Source organism: Pundamilia nyererei, unplaced genomic scaffold (genome assembly GCF_000239375.1).
Source record: "Pundamilia nyererei isolate P.nyererei 1_Seehausen unplaced genomic scaffold, PunNye1.0 scaffold00093, whole genome shotgun sequence".
Classification (NCBI taxonomy): Eukaryota; Metazoa; Chordata; class Actinopteri; order Cichliformes; family Cichlidae; genus Pundamilia; species Pundamilia nyererei.
In genome coordinates, this window is record NW_005187494.1 from 397380 (window position 1) to 423748 (window position 26369).

The following is a 26369-nucleotide window of genomic DNA, read 5'->3' on the forward strand; positions in this document are numbered from 1 at the left end:
GCATACAGCTATGTAGGATGCTCTTTGCAAGGTGGTGTTGGGGGGGGGGGTTGCCATGGAGATGGGCTGAAGTGGTGCTAGGTCCTCTGTGATTGGTTTAGAAGACGTAGCATACATATTGCATAGCACAGAGATGAACCACAAAAGGAGACGGGATCGGCGAGCACCCCAGGAGTCCCGTTTTTTTTCAGCAGCTCTTCAGTCACGGCCTCTCAGAGTCAGAGAGAGCTACGCAAATCCTCACGTTACACCAAAGTGTATCAAGATTCAGGCTAATTACTGCTTCAGATGAGCGTGTCTGAACAGCAAATCACACACGGGAGTTTAAATGTTGACCTTGAAACTGAATCACCTCCTTTTTAGATGTTAAATATTCCCAACATTGTTCAGAATTCATTCTAAAAATCATTATACAGCACAAGATTGAGAGAAACTGCTCTTAAATCTGGTGTTACTGCAGGGGATAGTCATGGATCACTTGGCATACTGCAGCAGGTTGAAGACGCTGTATCTGGGGCAGTTATTGTTTTTGGGCTCTGTACAGAAACCTTATCTCATCTATTTCACTGACCCTCAGTAGATCTGTGTCCGGGATATTCTGGGCATATTCTTTTATAGAGATGCTATAAAAAGAGGAGCTGCAGCAGTCAAAGCATCCTGAGCTTAAATCTGTTCTGAAACAGCAAACTTGGAAGAAAATGTGTAACATTTAGGGAAAAATAAGATTTTTAAAACCTAATTTCTGTCAGATTTGACTGGTTCAGCAGTTCAACAGGAGTGATTATGTCTGAGTGATCAATGAAATTAAAGTTAAATGAGATAATGCTTCATAAAAGCTTCCTAAATGCTTTTCAAGATAAGTGATGAGACTTGTTTTGGTTTGACTTTCTATTTTTCTGGTTAGAATGCTTTCTAGAATAAATTTCAGATTTTCATAGATTTTCATAGTGGAGAAGTATGACACAACAACAATCAAGCTATTTCCTTTTAACCCTGTAACACTGTAACCTTCCACTTAACCTGACCTGCACCTCCTGAGAAATGTAACCACATGTCAGGTCTGCACGACTTTAATAGCGTGGAAAGTTGTGGTGTAAGGTCAAGAGGGGTTTCCAGTTCTGTCATAAGTTTGGACAGAAAGTCTAAATTAAGCTTTACCGTAGGTTGTTCTCTGCTCTCCACACCAGAGGATTGTTGATTCACTCTCAGTATCAGCTCCTATCATTTGAAACTGGGCCACTGCTTGATTAATTGATCAATTGATTGGTTAATTTTTCTACATGTCTTGGGTGTACTGCGTGAACAGGAGTAGCCTGAGCACAAAATCCTGAGGGACTCCAGTGCTGAACATCGAGTGGAGGAAGCGTGACATCCAAACTATTTCTTTATCTCATAAATCTGTAACATAGTAAGAGGAAGCGCATTAAAATAAGTAAATGTTTCTTTTGGTGTTGTTTTAAAAATAAGTTGCGTTTTTTATATCACAATCATCATTACGACTCTCAGGATGGCTTTTTAGAAAACAGGTTTCTCATATACTCAAAGTCCATGAGTTGCAAGGTCAAGGTCAAGGTCAAGGTAACTTTATTTATACCCAAAGGCAAGGTAAATTTGCTTTACAGAAAAATGACAGCATTTGGCATCCCTTTAAAAACATACAAACAAACAAGAATTGTGCCATTTAGTGTGGGTCTGCTTGGGGTTAATAACTCATGACTTTCTTCACACAGCAGGCCAAATGATGTTTTCTGGGATTCAGATTTTAGCCATTTCAAAGCTGAGACTCCGTAGCAGTAATCAGCTTTTTTCACTATAGCTCTGCCTCTGAATCTGATGTATATATACTGTAGTATTATACACACAAAATCATAGTAATACTACAATTTTTAGTATGTAGGAAACCAAAAATGTTTTCCTGCTCTCTTAAGTCTTGAGTCTACTTCTCACATACCAGAAAATGATCAATAACTCTGCAATCTTTTAGCTTATTGTTTTATAAGTTTAGTGAAGATGAGATGAAATGAATAGTAAATACAACTTGATGTGAAAATATGCATGTGTTTGTGAAGTAATTCTTTTCTCCCTTACAGACTCAGTGAGCTCGGAGCAAAGACAGAAGCTTGCGAAGGAGCGGAGGGAGGAAAGAGCCAGATACATCGGTAAGAAATGAGAAAGCGGATATAAAACACGATGGACTCAGCTGTCAGCTCCAGAAACCACTGCTACTGGATGCATGAAGCAGGGATTTCTTGTAACCAACTTAATGTGTCGACATCTTTTATCTTTTGTATCCCTCTTTGTGAATCTGTCACTCTGCTCTGAAGTGACTGACGGTTATTGACGCCTCTTATTGTTTCTTCCTGCATGGCGCTCAGAACAGCAAACTCAGCTGCAAGGTAAGGGGCTTCACTAAAAGCTTTCGCAGCAGTCATGCCATGTGGGAATAATCAGCATCATTATGTGGATCCTTTTCCTTTCTGCCGTGCCCGTTCTTCTCCCCTCCATCACCGATCGCTTTGGTTATCTGTCGCCACTCGGTGGAAACTTTTGAACTCCGTGATCGGTCTGCAGCCTCATTTTTGGTTTAAATGTATCTGCTCCTATCATGTTTGAATCTATTTTGGCTTTTGTGTTTTGCATTCCCACCCAGCGTGCATGCTCCACACCTATAATTTGGGTTTTACTTTGTGGCTGCAGAATGAAACTTCTCCTTATAAAAACACAGAGGCCGGTCCAAACACATGAGAAGCGGAGGACGTCTCCGAAGCGCAGGCGGCCAATCGGAGCAGAGCTTAGTGGGCGTTTCCCAGCAGAGACATCCCATAGAGCCCAAGGCAGTCGGCGTAAAAAATGAGCAGTCATTACCATAAACTGAGACCAGGCCTCGCAGACAGATTAGATTTAATTACTGCTTCCATTAGTATCAGTTATGTAGTCATGCTGCAGCAGTTAAAGTTAAACGTCGCTGCCTTTTTATCGAGAATATGCCAGGTTCAGATACTCGGAGCTAAGTTTCGTTTTCAGCCGTCTGCGCGTAATTATGTGGCAGTGTTAAGCCTTTCTTCAGTGTAGAGCCTGCAGTTTGTTGCACGCAGTATGCAGGTGATGCCTTATATATGACAGCTTGTTATGTAACTGCAACTGTGCTCTAGATATTTCGTGCAGAGATGAGCATGTGAAAGCAAGTTCCGAAGCGTTAACCTGACATATTTTTCAGTCCTGTTATGGATAATTCGATTTTTTCAGGAATGGGATTTAAGGAGGAGTGAAGACGTCTTTCTCGCTGTTGATGAAGTGCAGACGTGTGCGTGTCGTTGGCTCATTAGCGAAGATGAGCCGCAGAAAACCGAACTAAATATAAAACACGTATTTGTGTCAGACCATTGCTGCATCCTTGCATAGCTTAGTGCAGTTTTCCTGTTGCTGGTTAACTCATAAACAAAGACATTTCATGCCGTTCCTTCAGCTGGATCCAGCCTGTAACCCTCCCGCATCTTCACCCATACTTACCCGTCCATCTTTTTTTCATTCTTTTCATATAAAGTATGATATGGAAGCTGATTGAAGACGAGTAAATGCTGCGTAAGATGAAGGCTCTTAAATTGAGAAACGATTGATTGCAGTCTGATCGTTACCCGGAGAAATGAGCCACAGCAGTGTGTGTGTGCACAGAAAAACTGGCATATGCTGGAGGGTGCTGTAAAAGACAGCAGGGAACTTCAGCTTATTTACTGTTATCAGGATTAAAGTGTAATGAACACAGTGTCTTCCGTCTGTTTTACCCGTTTTGTTTGGGTGCTGCTGTTAGAGGCCTTTAAAGATCTTTAGCTGATTATATGCTATTACAAATAAAGAACTGACTTTCAATAACAGGCATAAATTACATTTTCTTTTCCAAAATAACATTTGAAATAATATATTAATGATACGCTGGCGTCTAATGCTTATGCTTTAGCCAGGCATGTGGCACAGCTCCAGGGATTTTGGTCCAGACTGAAATATTATGACAACAGATGGATGGATTGCCATGATATTATCTCCCAGAGAATACCTTTTATAATTGTGGTGATTCCCCTCTTCTCCCTCTTGCACCAAACGCAGACAAATCTTTCAGGTTACTGGTAAAACATCTCCACAGAGTTTGTATACAGAAATCTGTGGCTCCCGAAGGATGAGCTATTCCTCAGGATGAACTTTAATAACTTTATCAAGCTTTTTATCTGGCACCCTCACAGCTTCAGACGCCTGCAGAATTAATCAGTCTTAGCTCTATTTCATGTTAAGCACAAAGCAGTAAAAATTAGCATTCTAACCCACCAAATAACAAACATACGATAATCAATGGTAAAATGCATTATCCATAAATGTTCTGAAAGAGTTAAAATCACTGTAAACCCACAAAGCACCTTTTTAAAGTGGACTTCTTATGCTTTTCCTTATTTTCTCTCATATAAAGTTATACTGATGGAGTGTCGGATGCTCATATTAATCATGGCCGAAGATTCAAATAATGAGGTCAGCATATGTAGAAGGAGCCCAAAGCTCAAGCTTAAGACAGTTTTTCTAGTCTTGGCTGTGTTTGATGTCAGTGAGAGCACTTTTTCTTTAGCCCCACCCACATACTGTCCAAAACGTCAGCTTATGAGGGGCAGCCAATCAGAAGAAAGCTGGCTTAAAACTCGAGGAGCTAGCGCAGTTTGTTTCAGACAGATTATGAACAGAGGGTTTGAACCAAGACTCAAAAAATTATACATTTTGACTATTTTTAAACTGTAATTAATGCAGAACTACTTGAGTCCAAGAGTAAAAAAGATTAAGCCATAAAAGGTCATAGTAGCTCCCCTTTAAGGTGCCAAATAAGGAAAAGGGAGTCATTTGTTTATATAGCAGTAATTCACAGCATTGCAGAAGCAGCTAACACGTGAGACCTAAATAAACTGTTTCAAACTGATATTGTTTTTTGTAAATAATTCTCTTTCTTTCTGTGGTGACCCTGCAGCTGCAAAGAAGGCTCAGTGGCTGCAGAAGGAGGAGAAGGCCCGGCGTCTGAGGGAGAATCAGCTGGAGGACCGCAGGAGGAAGCTGGAAGAGCAGCGGCTGAAGGCGGAGAAACGTCGAGCGCTGCTGGAGGAGAAACAGAGACAGAAGCTAGAAAAGAACAAGGTGAAAAAGTCAAGCTTCCCATTTATCTGTTTGGTTCTTAAAGTTGACATCTGAATCGTCCAAAAATAGACTGTAACAAACACTGCATATTTGAACCCTTTCATGTTATTTTATAGGTTGATTTTGATGATTATCACTCAGCTGTTGGAAGAAGCAACCAATACTCAAAAAGAATATTTATGTCCAGTCACAGAATACGTTTCTGCTCTGCTTAAATTGAGCGCTAAGTAGGGTAAGGGAGTGTTTATGTAACTAAAACACTCTGCTGTACACAGTTTTTAGTATTCGGTGATTTCCCCTGGGACTTCAGATTGATAAATTTTACTATCTGACTGTGGAAAAACTGCTTTGTTGGATAACAGCATCATACAGCAGTAACTAGTCGTGTTGCCATCACAGAGAGGATGCCAAGCATTCAGCAAACAAGCTGCACATAAGTGTTGCGTGGACAAATTAATTGCTGACATCATAAAAATATTCCCATTATGTAACTAATGAGCTTCAGGGCCTTTTTACACTCGATCCAGTTAGGTTTGGCTTCACATTGCAATTATGCAAGTGCACTAAGGAACCCTACGTGACATCTAAGCCTCCTGTCTTCCTTGCATACGTTGGCTGCATCTCATTATACTTTTGTGACCTCATTTACCATGCTTTTGCATGCTGTCATTTTGAATAGATTAAAATAAATGAAGAGATTCACTTTTTACAGGTTTACACACTGCTGCTGTGATTTAGCCTCTTTCATTCTACCTGAAAATCCCTGTTAGGGGATCCTACTACACTCATTTAAAGCTCCTTATTACTTTCAGAGTGGCTTTGTGTGACTCAAAATTCAAAATGATCCTTATTTACTTTAAACTGGCCCTAGTTGTAGCTCCCAATTACATCCACTGTCTAAAACTAGCAGTTTAAGCTATATTTCCCCTGCCTTTAAACCAGGTTTATTTTGATTGGCTGCTGCTGCCAAATGGAAGGTTTTAACATCAGGTGGGTGGGGCTTCTGGGCTCACACTCAAAGTGCAAGAGATTATCATATTAAAGATATCTACTCTAACTGACGTCACATCGGGCCAAGAGTAGAAAGAAACAGTGATTAGCTCGTAGTTTTAACCTTTGGACATGTTTTAAAAGACTGTGCAGCATTAGTATAGTATACAGACAAGTGACCAATAGCCACCTGACATTAACTTGTCCACTCTTTTGGACATGTGACAATCATGGTGACAATATAGGAGGATCAAGTGAATAAGACCCCAGCCTCACAGACATACAGACCAGTCAGTAACCCCATTGTACCCGCCTGCTGCTAGTGGAAAATTGCTGGCAAAAAACATTGTGATTAGCTTGGTTGTTAGCATTTTGCTGCAATCATAGCTTGAATTGAACTCATGGACTTGCTGTTCGGAAACTGAAAAGTGTGATACAAACTGGAAATGGAGACCGTTTGCCTTCAAAGTAAAAGTTTAAAACATGTTGGCCACAGGGCTGAGGCACAGCTTTTACTTTGAAGGAGAACCTTATCCACTTCCAGTTTCCTTTGCACTTTTCTCAAGTTGTACTTATGCTGGGCTAGTAATTACCTATTAATTCTTACCAGCAGCTGTCAGACTCTATAACACAGTTAAACATCCTTTTGGTTATCGAACACATCAGCTTGTTTGTTCACTGCACATTTTATACAGAGTACTGTGCATTTTATACATGTCTCCATACAATATTTCTGTACATTGTTACCTGTATATACGAACTTAGGTTGCTTATGTATATAGGACCACCTTGTGTCTTCCTTTTATATTTTATATTCCCCTTGCTATAAGAGCTGTGTAAAACCCAAATTTCTCATCTGTGGCATAATAAAGGTCTATTCTATTCTATTCTATTCTATTCTATTCTATTCTATTCTATTCTATTCTAATAATTAAGCTGTTAAGCTGTCATTTCCGGTGCATATTTACTATAAAGATGTCATAGTTTAACACTGACTGTGTGTTTCTTCATGTAGGAGAGATATGAGGCAGCTATCAAGAGATCGACCAAGAAGACTTGGGCCGAGATCCGCCAGCAGAGGTGGTCCTGGGCAGGCGGACTAAACCAGACCTCCCGCAGAGAGAGTGAGTTTCAGATGAACCTAAACTATAATTATAATGATAATAATAATAGTAATACAAGCACATATGTATGATTTTCTCTCTGTTAACTCAAGTCTTTGTGCTGCACAGACTTGTGACTCACTGCTTCAGCTGATGCAACTCAAGGAAATAGCTCATGAAGGATTTGCTGTCACAAGGGTGGGGTACCAGAGGCAGATGACCTACCCAGTAATTTATGATTATACCACTCGTAATTCCTCACTGTTGTTTGGGTAAAAATCAGTCCTGAGCGTCACAGTTGTTCATTTAAACTCAGAAGGACGAGCTTGAAGGTAGCCGTCACGCTCACGTTTCATTAGATCAGAAGTGTGAAGTGTGTTTTTTCAGGGAGCTGTGAACTTATTTCCCCGTTTTCAAACTTCTGTTAATGCTGTGTGACGGGGTGGTGCTGAGGTCAGCACAGTTACCTCTCCTCCAAAGTGTGAAAGGCCCTGATTGTGTGTGGAAACGTGAGTGATATTTTAGTTTTGGTAGCAGGAAGAAAGCTCGAGGTATTTACTCTGAAATGTGACTTCTAACTACACCCCCCCTCCCACACTTTCCCCCAAATTTCCTCCCCATTTCCCTCCAAATCTGACTCCAGATTAGATGATAGTGAGTCTAATCTCAGAAAACGGTGAGTCCCTGTTCACAGCTGCATGTTCCAACCAAAGCAGCCCCGTCTCTTGTCAGCCCTCAGCTGGGGCCGCCGCCTGCACCCCGGCCGCCTTGTGAACAGTTGTTGTCTGTTGCGTTCTCTCCGGTGCAGGCAGATGCTCGGCCTCCACGGTCAACTTGCCGAGACAGGTGGACCCTGTCATTAACAACAGGCTGTCCAAGTCCTCTGCCACGCTCTGGAACTCCCCCAACAGAAGTAAGGACGACCCGACGTCAGTGTCCACCAGGCTTCCTCTTCCCTCTCCCTTTCCCTTCCAGTTCATCCCCCTCCTTTTCCACCTTCCCCTTCTCCTCTTACCCTAATCTGGTTTTGTTTTATTATAACTGTCGTCTCTGGTGGCCTGCCTGCCTGCCTGTGCTTGGTGACTGGTCATTTACCACCTACTCCCTCCTCTTAATCACGCTCTCGGTCTCGTGTGCATCGTGTTTTTTTTTTTTTAACTTTTTTCTTTAATTTCAGTTGGTGGCTTGTCATTGATTTGAGTCTCCTCTGCATTTTTGATCAGCCTCCCTTTCACCTTGACATCACTGAGCCATATTTTGTGGTATATTTTGGTGTTTCATAGGCTTATAAGTTCACATCTTGTCACCTCCTTTTTGGTTGTCCCCTCCACTGTACTGTTGGTGGTTGGCTGTGCTGGTGGTGGTGGTGATGGTGATGGTATAGGTGGAAGGTATAGTGTGATTGTTGCAAGTGAATCAAGTTTAGCAACTAAATGCAAATATATATTTTTATGCTGCCTTAAACTATACAATATTGGATTGTTTCCTTTGGTTTTACATGTTTATCGATGTAATGGCTCAGTCACACTAGAGTAAAAAAGGACAGAAACTTCATCGCGACTAAGAAACATCAGTAGTGGTCCAGGGAATCTGCAAGTAGTTTTGATCTCAAGGGTTTGACAGTAATAAACACAGACAGATTGCCAAAACATTGCAATCAATCTGTGCTGATGAGTGCTAATTAGCTGGGATGCATCTCTTTGCAATAGAGGGCGTTACTCAACTGGTTGTACTCTGATTATATGAGTGTAAACAAGCAAGGTTGCTGTGCACCCATGTCATTTAAATCGCCATCCAGCAGCAACAACTATTTGTAGAGGAACTTCTGTTTCAAGCCTGTAAGGTTATGGCTGGACTCTCACCATAAGTAGATACTTTGAATTTCTGTGTATGCTGACAGCAACAGCTTTGCAGCTAATGGCAACAGATTTGTTCATAATCACTGAATTGTTACAAACAGATTGCACATAACTGCTAGCTTGACTCTATTCAATCACAAGCTGGTAGGAGACTAATATCAGACTGACGCTGTTTTATTTGTTTTATCGCACCAAAAGCCACTTTGATGATGGCATCTGACTGCAAGACTAAAGCAAATGTTTCAAAGGCAACAAGCTCACAGGGTTAATAGTTTTGGTCATGCCACAGTCTCCGGCCATTATTTTCCCTGCACAATCTGATATCCCTGTGTTGGTGTTATTCTTTTATCATCATAATAATGTTCATCCAGGATCAACATTGCCATGACCAATGATGGTGTCTGAGCATTTAGTTTAGCATTAGCCAAAAATTTTGAATGACCAAAATGAACTAAAACCAAGCTGAACGTTTGTTTTAGAAGAGTTTTATATAGACAAATGCATTTTTCCCTTTTCCCCACATTGAAAAGCTATGACATCACCAATGTGATTAATCTTTTACAATTTTGATCCTGGACAGACGTTATTATAACGATGCAGCTACAACACCAGCACGCAGATATCAGATACAGTTTTTTGACTGTAGTATAAGACATTTTCTCAGTTTCTTACTTTTAGGTTTATGTAAAGATACTTTTCAAGTATATATTACATCATTCCTCTTGTTCAAACAGTGCATAAAATTATGCAACAACCTCTGCAGTTAAAATAAGAAACTCATCATGAAACTGTGCGAGCTAGCTCTGTAAGGTTCAACAACAAGTTGAAAGTTTTTTTTCTCCAAGATCGTGTTTATGCTTAGAAGTGGATTTTCTAATTTCCTGAATTGTTGGTATAACTTAAATAGGCGTTAGCACGATTATTTCTACACCGTGTGTGTGCACTGTGCACATAAGTCAAGCTAAACAGCAACATCAGCATGCTAACATGCTCCCAATGCTAACACGCAGACTTTTAGCATTTATAAAATTCCCTTAGTTTACTGTGTTAGCATGCTGGCATGTTTTTATTAGTACTTAACACAAAGTTTTGCTTCAGAAGGAAAATGATAAAATGGAGTACTTGGAAGCATAGCCATCAACCTGAGTTTGTATGACAGTTTCACTGTAGCTCATCAGTAACATGAAAAAGCTACTCAAGTATTTCTGTCATTGCTGTTAATTACATTGTTGTTGTAACACACCACTTGACAGATCTAGGTTTGCTATATTTATATAAAGCTCTTGCATATTGTCTCAGACTTATATCCGTTATATGTGTACTCAGCTGAGATTTCAGAGACTTTTTATTATAAACAAGCCACATTCACGCCGCCGCCAACCCCTCCAGCATCAAAATGCAAACTTTTTTCACTCTTTAAAAGCAAAAAATAATCATAGACACAAATTAGTAAATTGAAATTGCTACCAGAATTTGATGAAAATGCACAACATTCATTCCATTAAAATAATATTTCAAATATCTGAAGCTTTTGTTTGAGGTTGTAGAAAACTATAAGATGATTTTAGCATACCATGTAACAAATATATAAAAATATTTCACTAAAAATTCTTCTAAAAACTGGATTTTCAGGCCAATTGTAATTGTCTTTCGAATATTTAAGGAGTTAGTTAATAATAACAAGAAATGTTATTTTACAAGAACTGAATAATTTCAGGTAAATGCTGACAATTAGAAATGTAATCATAATAATAAATAGAAGTAGTCGCTTTAAGATATTTTTCAGCTTGTAACAAACTGAGCAGTTGTCTTTTTGTCAGCAGTACAATAGTATGTCTAAATTGCTCTATCAGACTTCTTTTATCAATCTCCCGAGTTCCCACATACACACATTAGCGACACTGTCTTCATCTCATTTCGTCACGCCTCATGACGTGTTATTATTGATCGTATCACCCACGGTGCAATCACCAGCTCGGTTATCGGCTCGCTTGCGAACACAATACAGATTCAGATTTTGTGCTTGATCATCACTAATACAGACACTCCGATACTGCAGGCACATGAAAGGACGGTCGATAGCAGAGCTGCTGTCTCTGGGCCAGTTTGCAGAGGGTGGCGGGATGGTGACGTTTACAGATGCAGGTACCTCGAGGTGAACGGTCGATCAGCAGGCGGCAGCTCAGCCTCCCTTTGCCGCATTGGAGAAGGAAGAGGAGGAGGGAAAACACTGTTGCTTAGCAACAGGAGGTAGTCGGGTTATCAGTTTGTCATAAAACATGCTGTGAGAAGGATCTGTCCTGGGTGCAGCAGAGGTGAATGCCTTTACGGTGGAGGTTTAAGAGTGGCGGCATCTTAAATGAGTCGTAGCAGCTCTGATCACACAGACCCTCGTGTACATGTGGTGTTTGTCTGTAGGTGAGGTGTCTCACACTCTGGCTGGTGTGTGTCGTTAAAACAGAGGAATGAAAAGAATCTGAACTTCATCGTCACACATGGACGCTTCTATAAAAAGCATGTTGTTGGTTAAAATTACCGGACAACAGACAGGAAGTCGCCAAAAACCCGACCAGCTGTCGTAAATTGACGGACGTCACAGCGAGACTCTGTCTGTCTGTGGGGTTTTGGACCAAACAGTGAAAGCAAGACTGTCAAACTCATTTTAGATCCTGGGTGTGATGTGCAGCCTAATTTCATCTCGAGTGGACCGAACCTAAAAGCGTTTGCTTAAATCTTTAATTTTTTCCCAGGTTTTTTAACAGTAGCCAAAAAAGCTTAAATTAAAGTTACCACTTTTTACATTTAAACAACTGACAACAGAAAGTATTTCACCCAGCTTTTCTCATTTAATAATGAACCATAAAAACAACGTATCTATATCTAAAAATACTTTTAACCTTTCAGACATTTCCACTGTTGAGTATTCGGGTTGGCATCACCACAAAAGGCTTACCATGTTTTTTTTACCATTATTGAAAAGTAACAGTAACTAAGGGGTTTACTCCAGTTTTCACACTTAAATGATACAGTTTGCTGAGCTGTTTTTGGCCCCCGGTCTGCATGTTTGACACCAGTACGTGATGTTATTGAGACAATAACAATATCGAATTACCAAGCTGGTAGAAGTGAAAGTACGAGTTCTGCTTTCTTCTGTCATTTGTTAAATGTGGCATCATGTTTTTAAGGCTGTGGTTTTACTTCAGTTTCTTTTAGTTTAATAATACTATTCACAGAAAGTTCTCTGGAAAAACAGCTGAGTTTAAGCCAGGGAAAATACAGAGTATATTCATCTTTTATTTATTGTGGAAAAACTACTTAAAGCTTAGCTCCAGGAAAAACAGATACATTTACCACACTCGTGGCTAACGAGCACAAGCTTAATGCTTCGTCCTGCTTCTTTACATTTCTCACCTGACCCTGACAAGAGTCTAGTTTCCTCTCAGACCTCTTTAATTAGCAGCAGCATGCTGAAAAAATAAATGTTCTAGAGATCTACATTTTGGTACAGTGTAATAATATGTGTTAGTCATTTAGATAAATACTAAAAATACATTGTTTTTCTTACAATATGCTGCATGGATTAGAAAGAAAACCATCTAAGAAGCAAGGAGGGCTAAATGTTAAAATGTTAACATTAATAGTAGAAATTGTCATTATGTAACTGATTAGATAATTCGATTGTTGTTATTGGTGCTTTAACGCCACACTGTTTACTGCTTTAAATATTGTAAATCATCATTATCTATAATCTATAAATCATTAAAAATGTTGTATTCAATGTTTGCTGTTTTAGTTTCAGCGTATACATACACCGCCCAGTTTTACTTTGTTCTGTATGTATTAAAATGCACACCCAGTTATCTGTATACATCTTTATCGTCAAACCTTGACTCAAACCACGTGTACGTGCGCTCCTGTGAGTGCCATTTATTCTTTCTTTCTCCCACCCTTTATTACAATCTGTTGGATTATATCCTCCTGTTGTTGCACACTGACCCTTTATCACATGAGACTCGCTAAAGAAGCACGCAGAGCCATGTTCAGGTCGGAGGAGTGCGTTTGTGCTTGCAGGACAAACAGCACAGAACCCAGAAAACTCTGAGGGCTCTTAGCAGTTAGTGTGGGGTCGTGTAAATGGCCAAAGTGGGTCTTACCTGATTTTGTTTTTGAGTGGTAAGTCGTAAAAATGAGCTGGGGACACTCCTCTGTGTGTGTGGGTTTTGTTTTTTTTAATATTTGATGTCTTTGTGCACAACATGTTCAGGCGTTCATCCTGTACGACTTCTCTTCAGTGTTGAGTCTCATCATGTCTGAAAGGCAGGCTGGAGTTTGACCAAACATTTCTCAGCAGCAGTAAGACTCACTGGATGAGTTAAACCTCAGCGGTCAGAGCTAAAGAAGCACTGAGCTCAGGAGTCTGGGGATTTCCTATTTTTCCTATTGTTCACAAATCCCATGAATAAACTGCTTTATGGGGCTCCATTGTTGCTCAAAATCTCCGTGACATGCAGTTTTTTTTACCGTCAGAGTGCTGCCACAAACTATTCCCTCCAGAACACCAAATGAGTATTAATCCGCTGTTGAAAATAGTTCCTACAGTTGCTCTATTTCTTCCTGTTGAAGTTTTACCTTTAAATCATATATTAATTCTTAGGCCTCCAGTTTATCCATTATTATCTACTCTTTGGAGAACGTTCTCTGATTGGCTGCCTGTTGCAAACCAAAGGTTTGAACAGCAGGTGGGTGGGGCTTCTGCACTCGCTTATAGGTGTGTGTGCAGGTGATCGTGTAAATAATATGCCTGTTTGATATCATACAGAGCTTTTGACTCACAGGATGCTGGGAACCAAACCCCAACAAAAAGAACTGATTTTATTGTACAAAGCGATTTGGAATAAAGTATTTATAAATCAAATAAAAATTGAATTTTAATCATATTTAATTTCTTGGTTCCACCTGCTGATATTCGAATCAACCAGTGAGCGTTGATGCTTCCCAGAAATGTTTCCATAGCTGATCGTGCATTCAGGTGCAGGTGGAAACTCGTGTAAAATCCTGTGGACTAATCTGCATTTTATTCCTGTCTGAGAATTCAAACCCTGAAGACACAAACACATTGACGGTCTGAGGGTTTGTCTGGCTAAATAAACACACGATGAAGGTGTTTATTTACAGGTGTTTACATCATAACCAGGTAACATTTCCTCATCCGGCTTCATGTGTGTGTTTTCGTGAGGTTTTCAGCAGCACACGAATGCAGCATAAAAACTCCACTCTGCATCGGATGTAGAGAGGGTGTGTGAGTGTGCGTGAAAGTGTAAAGTGGGAGGTTTTTTAGTGTGTAAGAGGAGTATCTGCTGTAACACTAACTCGACACTGACAGCGCCCTCTTGTGTCAGCCCGCAGCCTGCGCCTCAGCCCGTGGGAGAGCCGGATCGTGGAGCGGCTCATGACGCCGACGCTGTCCTTCCTGGCCCGCAGCCGCAGCGCCGCCACCCTCCTCAACAACAGCGACTCTCGTGAGTGTAAGACACCTGCTATACCTTTCTACCCTTACTCTGCTTAACCTCTGATTCTGTGAACACACGTCTTATTGTCTGTAGTGATTTTTTTCATTCCTTTCATAAAAGGGAAAGAGTTTGTTTGCTGTGAATCAAACAAAACGGAATAAGATCCTAATCTTCCCCTGTTCTTTTTTATCCTTTGTGGAGCATGTGGTATGTTTGTCCTAAACTGTGCTTTGGTTTACTTCGTGGTACATTCATGCCGAGTTCTACACAATATCATCGCAAAAACTTCTCAATCTGAATGATACAGACAGAAAAATGAACGATGATGAGGTCGTAAATCCCTTCATGTCAACCAGTGCCAACAAAACACAAAGCTGTTAGATTGTTTTTAATCCTTGCCATAGCTTGGAGTGTGCTGCAGTGAACACAGCAAGCAACAAGATCACTGACAGTCTCTGGGACACATCGACAGGCAGAACTATTTTCCAGGCAACAATGTTACTTCAGACTTTTGAATAATATCAGCAGATTTTACAACAGAGATACTAAAGCGCTATCTGATGAGCTTGCTCCCATCAGGGATGTATGGGAAAGATGTGTGCAGCTCATTTCACGGAAGGTCAACCCAGAGCCTGAGGTGACAGTGGGTGAAGATTTTGCCCCAAGGAAAATGCTCCTTATGGCGATACATGTCCAGCAATCCAGGCAAATACTACATAATCTGATTTGATATGAATACGAGCTATGCATGGAATTGAAAACATGGGTTAAAATTGACCCATAACACCACAGATGTTACTATACAGTAGTTCATGATATTAAAGTAAAAAATAAATAGAACAAATTTATTTTAGAGAGCTCTATTCTGATACTTCTCAGTAAAAAGAAGTTAACATAACAACTTTTTATAGATATTTTAGATAATTCCTGTGAGATTCCAATTACCATTTTGTTAGATTGAGAACGAGAGGTATGCTGTAAAGAAGGCTCTGGGGGGGCAAAAGAAAAATACTAAAAGCAGCCTTTTCATGGACAAAAGACCCGTTAAAAACCAACCCATTAACATAAGAGATAGTAATAGTTTTGTAAGTAGGTACTTAAACAAAGTGAAGTAAAAAGCAAACTCGCCTCTCTTGCGATATTTATGTGACTGCCAGTATCTGTCACTTGTTGCATAATTGTTTATTTAGTTTGTTTGTCCCTTTTTTTTCTGCCCAGTAACATGACATGAGAGCCAAGCTACGATTGGTTGGAGATCAACATTAATTTATGATGTAACATTCACCTAATCGGACACAGTGACAGAAAAGATATATTCTGTGATCTGAACCTGACATTTATTGTTTTCTTTCTGGAGCTTTTGGTCACACAGTTTGGTCCACAGGGTTTTGGACAGAGACAGTTTGTAATTTCCCCTCTGTACACCACCGAAGTCAAACAACCAGGATATGATCCTTCTATTTAAACATAAGTGAGTTTTTCTACGTACTTTTGAACCTCTGGAAATGAAGGACTACTTATAAAAATGGCAGTAATTGCTTGACAGTTAGTTTTATTAAATGTCTTTAATTAAAGCTGAAAGTCTGCACTTGGCTCACATCTGGGTTGGTTGATTTAAAGTCCACTGACTTGGTGTACAGATGCAAAACTACCAAACATGTGTCATTGTTCAAAACCTTCTGGAAGACATGAGCTTTAAGACATGGCCTCCATCATCTGTGCATTTCTATTACTTTTTCAGAATTTTGTTCTATTTTTAAGTAAAACTCATATTCAGTGTTGATGAGGCGAAATGTAGCTCGAGCTAGTGTTGTCTTATAAAGTGCAAAGATGCTTTAATTAAATATAAAGCTACAATGGAAAGCAATAAAATTTGATTGTGTTTTGAGTGTGATCAATCCGTCACCTTCAGCTCGGCTTCCGTCACTTTGTCGGTCAGCAGGGTCAGCATGTCGTGTTCGCCGTGTGGCCTCACCGTGGGGTTTTTACCACCCCGCATGGTGTGTGTTTGTATGTGTGTGTGACCTCGGCCCTGCTGCCGCTCTCTGCATGTTTGTTTGTCACTCAGACTCTCACCACTGCTCCCGTTCAGCCTCGGCCAGCCCGCTGAACGCCTGCTCCCATCATCACCCGCACCAGAACACCGCAGAGCGCTGGAGGGTCTCCTCGGCCAGCACGCCGGACATCACCCAGCGCCAACGCCGCCGAAACTCCACCCCGGTAGGAGAGCGTGATTAGGATTAAACAGTTTTTGAGTATATTATCATTTTCACTAAGTAGCCCTGATGTCCTGCTATGGTAACAGAAATCTGCATCAGGATTAATCATATTCTAATCAATACTTCATATAAATAATTGTTGTGTGTTGTTCATCGTAACAAAACTGTCATAATGGACCAAAGTTTCAGATCAGGTCAGAGGTCACTAGTCATCATCTTCAGACAGAATTTTCCACTCTAGGATTCGAATGATGAGTGACAGGAGTGACAGCCCTATTATGGTCATCTCAGCCATAGAGGCCACACCCACCATCTGCTTAAGCATTCTACTTGTGAGGGGCAGCCAGTCAGAAGGCAGTTGGCTTAAAGGGGGAGGAGCTAAAATAGCTTGTACAGAGTACACAGAGTAGTAAAAGTTTTAGTTAGTTTTCAGTGGAGTAAAATTAATTTTAACGCTCCAGTTAATGCCATAAAAACAACAGCTAACGAGACATTTTTTGTCCAGGAGGTAATTCGATGAACATGGATGGTAAATGAAGCCCAGAAATAACAAAACTTCCTTTTATAAAAACATCACTGGATGGTGCCAAAAATTACATGCAGAGAAAACCTTGAATAACAAATCCAACTTAACAAATAACGAACAAACCCAAACAGGGGAAAGCAAATTGGAAAAAGGTGACTGAGTCTATTGTTGAGTCTTTCTACAGCACACAGCATGAATCACACACAAACCTTATGAAAAGTATTATACCTAATAACATTCAGAAGACTGCAGCTATAATGAACTGGGTTTCATTTTCCAGCTCCAGCAGGCTTTAAATTACACGATTATATAATAAGGTAAAAACTGGTTATTTGTCTCATCTCTTCCTTCAAGGTGGATAAAAAGAAGAAAGAGAAGAAGGACAAAGAGCGAGAGAATGAAAAAGAGAAGAGCGCTCTCACAAAAGAGAAAGTGCAGAAGAAAAGACAGACGGCATCGCCTACGACCACGATCCAGAGATCCAGGCCAGAGACCAGGTATCGCAGCAGATTACCTGCTTTACATCAGATGTGGTTTATTAAACAAACGGTTAATTAACTCTGTGTTAATTTAGGCGAGAAGCTGGGAGATAGACTGCTTTAGCCTTGGAGCAGATTAATGTGTGGCAGATGGTCGAAGGTGGAGTAACCTAACGTTTAAAAGAGACGCTGCTGGACTCTAGCAGCAGGTCTGTTAGAGTGAGACTTGGAGTTCTCAGACAGAATCGGGTTTTCCTCCTGAATGATCACAGGAGGAAATGACGGCTCTCTGCAGAGATTCATGACAGCTGAATGTGGAGTTTCACATCGAGTCACTCCCAACTTCCACATGACCTAGTTTTGTTTTTTTATGTAGAGCGCTGGGAACCTTTTTACCTTTTCCTGCACTGATCTGAAATGTCGTTTCTCCCCTCTCTCTCATCTCTGGTACTCGTTCTGCTCATATTTCACCTCCTGTCTGCTCCTCAGCACCCTGAGGCCCAAAAACAGACCTCCGTCACCTGCCGCCCCCAAAAGTCGCCCCCTGTCCCCGCTGGTGCCAGCAACAGGTGCCGCGAAGACCGCCTCGGGCAAGAAAACGCCTCCTCCTCCCGGCATCAAGACCCGACCGAAACGGGCCCAGACGCCTGCCAGAGTGCAGCCCCAGGCGGTTTCTGCTGTCACCGTGGAAACGGGCCACGAACCCCAGCAGCCCGACACTTCAGAGGAGAAAAAGAGTGAGTGTGGGTATCACGCTGATGATGTCTGTGGCTTCAAGGTGACCTGGAGGTTTTGGCTGACATTCACCAAGCAGTAGTGTGTGTGTGTGTGTGTGTGTGTGTGTGTGTGTGTGTGCGTGTGAAAGCTCAGCTTACAGTGACCTGAATGCATCAGGAACTGAACTTGACGATTAATTTAGTGACAGTTTTGTGACTCTTCAGTGAAACGTGCAGCAGAAAACTAATAATTCATATCTGTAATATCTGGTTCTATAACCTCTTGACGTACAGTATGTAACAGGTGATCTATTCACCACTTGTTTTAAAAAAACCCCAAATATTTTTAGTTAACTGGACCAAACAGACGTTTTAGGACTTTTGCTTTCCAGCGGGCAAAAATAAAACCACAATCCTCACCCTAGAGTGTTCACCGATGTCCTGTCGAAATCAAATGCTCAAGCCTGCATCCAGGAGGATGTTAATAAGAAGTTTTAATGTGCATTTCTGATTGAAGCATCCAAGTCATGCTCAATTTGTAGGCAAATCTATAATTCCTTCATTCCCGATTGCATCTATTCAGTGAAAACGATAAAGAAAACAGAAGCTGAAACATGCAGCCATCTTTAAATTCAGCTTTGTGATAGAACGTGATTCAGCTTTGTGGTGACAAATAAGATGTGTGTAAATCACAGAAACAACCATAGATCTAGAAAATGTCTGGAGAGGACTGTCAGTACGCCGTCATGTTGAAGCTGCTCTTTTGTTTAAAGAGGAGGAAAGCGGTGAGGCGTGATTGACGTACTCGCTCATGGTGTCTGACAAAATGTCTTTTCACGCTGTCGCTGTGATCTGCGCTGTGTGGCTTCCTTTATAACACTGGAAGCTTTAAAATTGATTAAATGCTAAATCAGACCTTACTGTTAAAACGTCTCTTTCTCGCCTCTCTATCAGCCCCGGGTAACGTTCCTGCCATCGTGGTGTCCTCCGCACCGGCCACTCCTCTTTCTCCCGGCCCGCCGGTCGTATCAGCAGCGTCTCCAACTGTACCGAGCGTAGAACCTGCGGCGACCACCGTCAGCAATCCCGCTCCTTCTCCTGCACCTGCTGCCGCCTCCACCCCGGCCGCACCGGCCAGCAGCAGGCCGTCGGCAGGCACTAACGACCCAGAGGAGGCCGCTCGCGTCCTCGCAGAGAAACGCAGACAAGCCCGAGAGCAACGGGAGAGAGAGGAGCAGGAGCGTCTGGAGCAGGAGCAAAAGAAGAAGTGAGACCTGCTGTCCACACAGACTGTGTGCCTCATAAAATATGATAACACAATGCATGACAGACCATGTTTTCCTGAGTTTGTAAGGCAGATTTTGGATAAACACTTAACATTGTGCTGTGATCTAAACCCAAATAAACACTCACTAGTAAACAAAACATTAAAGCGTCAGCAAACCTACAACATAATAAAATGCATCATCTCAGGCACACGTTCAAAAAAGATATTATTTAGGAGAGGGCGCCACAGACCGCTGATGCGAATGCAGCTTGTAACGCAGAACCTTCTCCTCAGGATCCTGCAGGAGGAGGCAAGGGCCCGGGAGGCAGAGGAGAGGAAGCGCAGGGAGGAGGAGGCTCGCTTCATGGCCGAGCAGCAGCGCCTGAGAGACGAAGCCAGGAGAGCTCAGGAGGAGAAGGAGGCGCAGGAGAGAGCGAAGGTCGAGCAGGAGGAGAACGAGAGGCTGCAGAGACAGGTGGGTGATGACAGGAGTTATTAAGATGCTGCAGATTATGTCATTCCAACTTGAATAAGACCAGTGCATACATGAGTCCAGGAGGTAGGAACGCTGGGTTTAATGGTGGTTTAGTCCCGGGCTTTAAGCTAAGTCAGTAAAAAAATTAATAGATTCTGGTATAAATATGCTTCAGTACATTTCATTTAGTCCACACAAAGGCTTCAGGAGGGGAACAATGATTCGAGTTGCCTTCCATCACACCATGATAACCGTAATATGATAAAATGCACACATGGGCCAAAGTTGACCACTTCTCTTGAGGTCTCTTGTCTGCCTTCAGCATTGAGCTGTTTCTTCATACTTTGAAGGGTGCAAAGGATCCACTTGTGCATCCTCGATTATGGCTCCTCCTGCAAGCCTCCTCTCCCCTCTGTCCTCCACATACATTCAAGGATTTCAAGACATCCTTTCTGAGATTGATTTTCAGGTCACAGGCAGTAGGGCAAAGGAAATGAGAAGGTGCGACTTAATGAAAAAGGAAAAAGCCAGAGGACATGAGGAGAGAAGGCAGGGATGTGCGAGTTAGGTGCAGAACAAAGCTTTAACATGATGGGCAAAAAATAAAGTGTTAGGTGGGGTGTTCATGAGGAAATAAGCATCACAGTGCAAAAAGAGAAACTTAGAAGCTGATCGAAAAGCAATAAGGCAATAAATTAAAAAATCTCAGTGCTGTGCAGTCTGATTGAGAGCTCTTCTCTCCCTAATTTTAAATGCTCAGAGGCATAATTACTGAGAAAAGTCAAAGGGGAAAGTATGGAAGTCTACTGGATGTATGGAAGCTTGTTTCCAAAAGTTTTGGGTGTTTGTCCCAAATTTTTGAAGTAATAACTCAAAATTTCAAGTTATTGTGTCAGTTGAAATTTTGAGATCACTGGTTGAAACGAGCTTCCATGGACTTGGGCCATAATGTTCTGAAACATCAGAACATTTTTATAGTATACATCCAGAGTGACCCACAGAGCTACAATGGCCACATTAGTGGGAAATACACTTCGTTGAAATAAACCAGAATTATCCTTTAACCCCTTCGGCGTGTTTGTGGTAATCCAGTGAGAATCAGACACCCGTTCCTGACAGATCATCAACTCCACTGTAAATACCCTTTGCTGTGAAACCCCACTTTAATTTTCCATTAACCACCATGAATCCCAGTGATCCCCACATGCAGTAAGCCCATTTACCATCTGGGCAGATTAATGTGCAGGAAACTGTGCTGCTGTGAGCCCAAGCATCAGCCTCTGTGACTGTCTGGCATCTGGGCAGATTAAAGAGTATGAGTATGTGCTGCTGTCACTCATGAGCACTAACAGTCAGAGGGCCCTTGTGTGCTGTGGGCACATTCCAGCTGGTGACCTCCATAATGGCGATGAGGGAGCCATTGTGATGGTGGAGGGTAGCGACGGGCCTGTGCTGCCTCTGTCTCGTTCGCTCGGCTCTGGATAAGCAGCGTCAGTGCGCGCCATGCCTGAAGCACTCAGCTCGTCTCGACTCCCCTGCTCCTCTCAATCAGGCCATTGTTCCACCCTGACAGCGAGCTTGCTTCACAGTGGAGTGGCCTCATATTTTTTTAGAGGTCATTTCGCTCAAGTGTTCAGCTAAATGCTCTGAAAATGCTCAGGGCTTGGGGAAGATGCAGGCAAGATTTAAAAAACAGCTGGCTGCACCTCACGACACCTTGTGTTGTTTTCACTGCTGCATTTTAAACATATGTGTGTTTAAATATCCAGTCAAGTATGTAATGGGGGTTAAATAATATGAGGTCAGACCTGAAGGCTGCAGACCTGCAGACCACGCTGAGCAGGTGCTGCCCCCTGGTGGTCAGTTGGTTTCAGTTGCATGTTTTTTAATGGCGTAAGGAGCCCCATCTCACTCAACATATGATTGCTGATTGCAGCACACATGACAAGTGTCAGATGGTGAAAAGAAGTCAGGCTGGCGTGAGTTTTTATGGAGTTTGTGTGGGTACTCTGGCTTTTGCTTTGGCTTTGAAAATGTCCTTTCTCATGGCTGTCTTCAGAAAGTGGGGATCTTACCGGCCCAGTAGGCACTGCCAGTCCTCTCCGAGGCCCTCCCCAAACTGCAGCCGTATTATCACAGCTTATTCCAGCTGTAGTCACATCAAAAAGTCATAGTGCATTGTTTTGTAAATACAAGAAAATATGCTTCATATATAGCCTCTCTTTTATTTCTACCTGTATGTTACTTTATTAGGTACATTTAAACTAAAGTTTTCTTATTAAATCTACCTTTACAGTACCTATAATATGTTGTACAGCTGTGTGGACAGTGTTAGGCTAATATCCCATTCCCTTTTGAACCCTCGGTCACCTTTAACTTTTACTTGGTAAGATTTAGAGCAGGAGGGACGCTTATTCTTCTTTTTCTTTAGTTTTACTGTGAAAAACGTTTAAACTTGCTTCATATTTGTATCTTCTTTATTTCAGAGGGAGGAAGCTGAAGCAAAAGCCCGCGAGGAGGCCGAGCGTCAGCGCATAGAGAGGGAGAAGCACTTCCAGAAAGAAGAGCAGGAGCGCCTGGAGAGGAAGAAGGTGAGGCCAAAGAGAGAAAAATACCATCTGTAGAGAGTTCAGAAAGTCACAGACAGTTCACAGTCGAGCTGAAAAACAAGAGCACTGATCTCTCTGTCTGATCTGCACAGCGCCTCGAGGAGATCATGAAGAGGACTCGGAAGAGCGATGCGGGAGATAAGGTCGGTGTGATTCATTCGAAACAGGCTCCAGACTGAACACTTGCTCGCCTTTGTGAAATAACACGAGTCTTGTTCTGCTCTTTGCAATCACAGAAGGATGTCAAAGCGTCTCCTCAGGTCAACGGAAAGGACGCAGAGCCGAGTAAAGGTAACCGTCACCCCTCGTCAACCTTTAAATCAGTCACAAAAGAACACGTATACTCATTCACACGTTTCTACTTTGGCTTTTTCAAAGATTATATCCACTTTTGTGAGATTGTCACCTGGGGCTTTTCCAACCCAAAGGTCTATTACTAACCCAGGAAATATACTGTATATAATAAATGGGCATTCTTTCTTTGGCTTTGAGGTTCCACCAGACAATGGAGTGCTAATATAATGCTAGTGCATGCCACCACAGTAGGTTAGTGTGGTGAAACCTGAGATGACCTTATAAAAAGGCAGTTTATTCCTTCTGTTGTGACACGGGAGGGTGTGCTGTTGTTTCGGCTTGTCGTGTACCTCCTCTTTGTTGTAACCGGACACAAAGCACAGACATTGGCAGATTTCCCTGCAGGAGATTCCTGCAGATATAAACTTTGATAAAAACCTCCGGTATCTGTTTCCTGCATCAGCTTCTTCCCTTCCTGTTCCAGGACTGGACTTTTGTCTAAGCTGCGACACCTTAGGCATGAGCAGAAATGTTTTGTGGGCGGTATGTCCACCAGTATGTCCAACCGAACTGGATCATTAGGGAAAACTACTTTTACTGACCCAAAGAAATCATAAAGAACCAAAAGTAGAAAAAAACTCTCTAAACTTGACCTCTTAATGCAAAAGGAAGCATGAAGTTTTGTCTCAAAGCGATTAGCTGCACATATAATAATCTTGTTATTTGAGATTATGGTAGATCTTGGCTATTTTAACAGTTTACATATGACAGAGACTAAAGAATATTAAAGAAAAGGCTGCATTTAATAAGTAGATGTGTCCAAAATGTTACACTGATTATGTAAACATCTGAAAAGGTTGTTAATATCCTTTACTTGTCCACGAATTTCTCTGCAGCTCCTGGAAACCTGCAGGCCCCCAGTGCATCGGTGCTCAACCCAGCACAAAACGTTTCCAGCCCTGTTGTTGTAAACGGCGTCCAGCCCTCCGTGCACCAAAACGGCGTCTCAGCCAACGGCACTGACTTCGAGGAGATCATTCAACTGAACAACAGTGGCGGCAGCAGTAACCCCAGCCAGCAGCAGAGCGGGCTGGTGAGTGAGCCGATCATGGCGTTCGAGGGAGGAGAGCCCTTCTTGATGAAAACAGGCCCCATGAAGCCTCAGCATGTCGCAGGTACAGAAACACAACATCAAACAGGAATGTGAGCAACAGGGTGGCTGCTTATCAGTCCTGCCCATCTACTCTAAAACATATGGTAAACATTAGCATGCTAATGTAACAAGGCTACAATTCTGTATCTGCCCAACAACACTGTGTTATTGTTGCAGGAGTAGGTTTACTTTTACAAATCAGCTGCACAAGAATGTTTCTCATGGTAACAGCAGCTCCATTATTAGCTAAACTTTACAAGAAAACACGCCACCCTCGGATAAGAATCGAGGACCAAACCCAGTGTGGCAGAAGTGAGACATAAAACCACTGCTAGCTTAAGAACATTAGAATATTAGAATATAGAAGGAGTTTAATATGAGGTACAGAATTCTCTGAACGCGATGCACATCATCTGCACAAGTGTCTGGATCTATTTTTGAGGAATTCCTGGATGACAGTCGCCTCTGATGAACATGTTGGGCCAGCATGTGCCAGAGGAAATTAAATTGAGGTTAAGTTAAAGAAGAGTAGAAAAGAAGACTGAGGTTGGGCAAGAGAAACATTCAAATGACATTAATAAATCATATTTACACATAAATCTAAGAAGCAGCTGCACAGAAATGTGTGTGAAGGGTGAGTTCACCTGTCGCACAGTTATATGGAGAACAGGAGGAATGATTTCCTGAAGCAGTGTGGAGTGGAGTGGGTGTGTCTTAGTTAGGGTCCTTTAGGCGGCATCGTCCTGCTGAAACCTGCCACAGGGCCAGAGGTGCTGGGATAAGTGCAGGCTGGAGCACGTCATCTCAGCACCTCTGTTCAGCCAGGTTTCCACCAAGAACGATCAAGTCAGAGATGAGCGTGCAAGGCTGCAGCAATAGCTCAGTCTCAGGCGACTTCAGTGGCACTAATGAAGATTTCAATAAGCAGAGATCATTTGGAGGACTGACCATGATTTATTGAGATAGAGAAATTCATTAATTTGACGATTAAGCTCCAGTGATCGATCATGGCAGAACAGAATCCCAGGATTTAGGACCTAAAACCTATTTTTCAATCTTTGAAAACTTGTCCCACATCCGAAATCAATCTGGCACCCTTCAAGAACGAGTCTCATTTTCATCGAAGATATTAAACATAAAACGAACGATACTCACACTCAGGCTTCTGGTTTTGTTCTTTTCCTCCTCCGCAGAGGTCCTGTGAGTCGCCACACATCCACGAAGACGCGCCTTTCGTCTCTGCTTGAGCTACGAGATTCATGCCACACCACAGCGGCTTATAAAACAGCGTGCCAAACAAAACAACCAGCGTTCACCTGCGCTGAATCCACATCCACGGTATCCACAGCGGCGGGACAGCAAGGAGGAGCAGAACTGGCTGGGGAAAACAAAACAAACTCATCTGAAACATTTAAAAAACCATAAAAAGCTTAAGTATTCTCTGTCTTCACCGCGTGTTCTGGTGCAGCATTTTTGTCAAGTTTTACCGAAACGTCACATGCAGATTTTATGGTGCACCTTAAAGATGACTGACTGTGTAACAAATTTTAGAAAATGCAGTATAAAATCCTGGAAATACATAATATTTGACAATGGTTGTTATTATTACCGTCGCTATGATATTGTTATTGTTACCTTAAGTTGAGCATTGTGTGTGTGCGTGTGTGTTTTGCTGTTTTTGTCTTGAATTATTGAGTTATTTAACACGGGGAGCATCGGTAAGGACTGGCCACAGTGTATGTAAATGAATAATGAGCCCGGCTGCCTCGGCCTCCTGTTACGGGGGATCTGTGAAATAAAGCTTTATGAAAGGGAGCGAGGTCTCCGTGTGTTTGTGTGCGTCTGTCGGCGATGCACAAACGCTCGTCTAACAGACATTTACAGCCCTCGCCACACTGGACTTGAACGTAACTTTTTTGTCTTTCTTTCTGGAGCAAGTGGAAGGGAAAATCTTTGCAATGACTTTATCATTTGTTTAAAAGTGCTGACTTATGGTAGAAACAACC

At 42.0% G+C, this 26369-nt stretch overlaps 1 protein-coding gene across 2 annotated transcripts in view; it reads left to right on the forward strand.

Moving 5' to 3' along the window:
* Positions 1–26178, forward strand: part of LOC102202800 (MAP7 domain-containing protein 1-like) — a 50011-nt gene extending 23833 nt beyond the window's left edge. Inside the window, exons 3-16 of one of the 2 annotated variants that reach the window (XM_013912577.1) lie at positions 2091–2159; positions 5000–5163; positions 7169–7277; positions 14515–14634; positions 16694–16845; positions 17725–17867; positions 18339–18592; positions 19520–19832; positions 20127–20307; positions 22794–22898; positions 23009–23059; positions 23153–23207; positions 24107–24385; positions 25557–26178. In XM_013912577.1, the coding sequence (XP_013768031.1) occupies positions 2091–2159; positions 5000–5163; positions 7169–7277; positions 14515–14634; positions 16694–16845; positions 17725–17867; positions 18339–18592; positions 19520–19832; positions 20127–20307; positions 22794–22898; positions 23009–23059; positions 23153–23207; positions 24107–24385; positions 25557–25567 (2006 nt within the window). In that variant the 3' untranslated portion in view covers positions 25568–26178. The remainder of the gene's footprint in view (positions 1–2090; positions 2160–4999; positions 5164–7168; positions 7278–14514; positions 14635–16693; positions 16846–17724; positions 17868–18338; positions 18593–19519; positions 19833–20126; positions 20308–22793; positions 22899–23008; positions 23060–23152; positions 23208–24106; positions 24386–25556) is intronic. The other variant, XM_013912579.1, reaches the window with a different exon arrangement.
* The last annotated feature ends 191 nt before the right edge of the window (positions 26179–26369 follow it).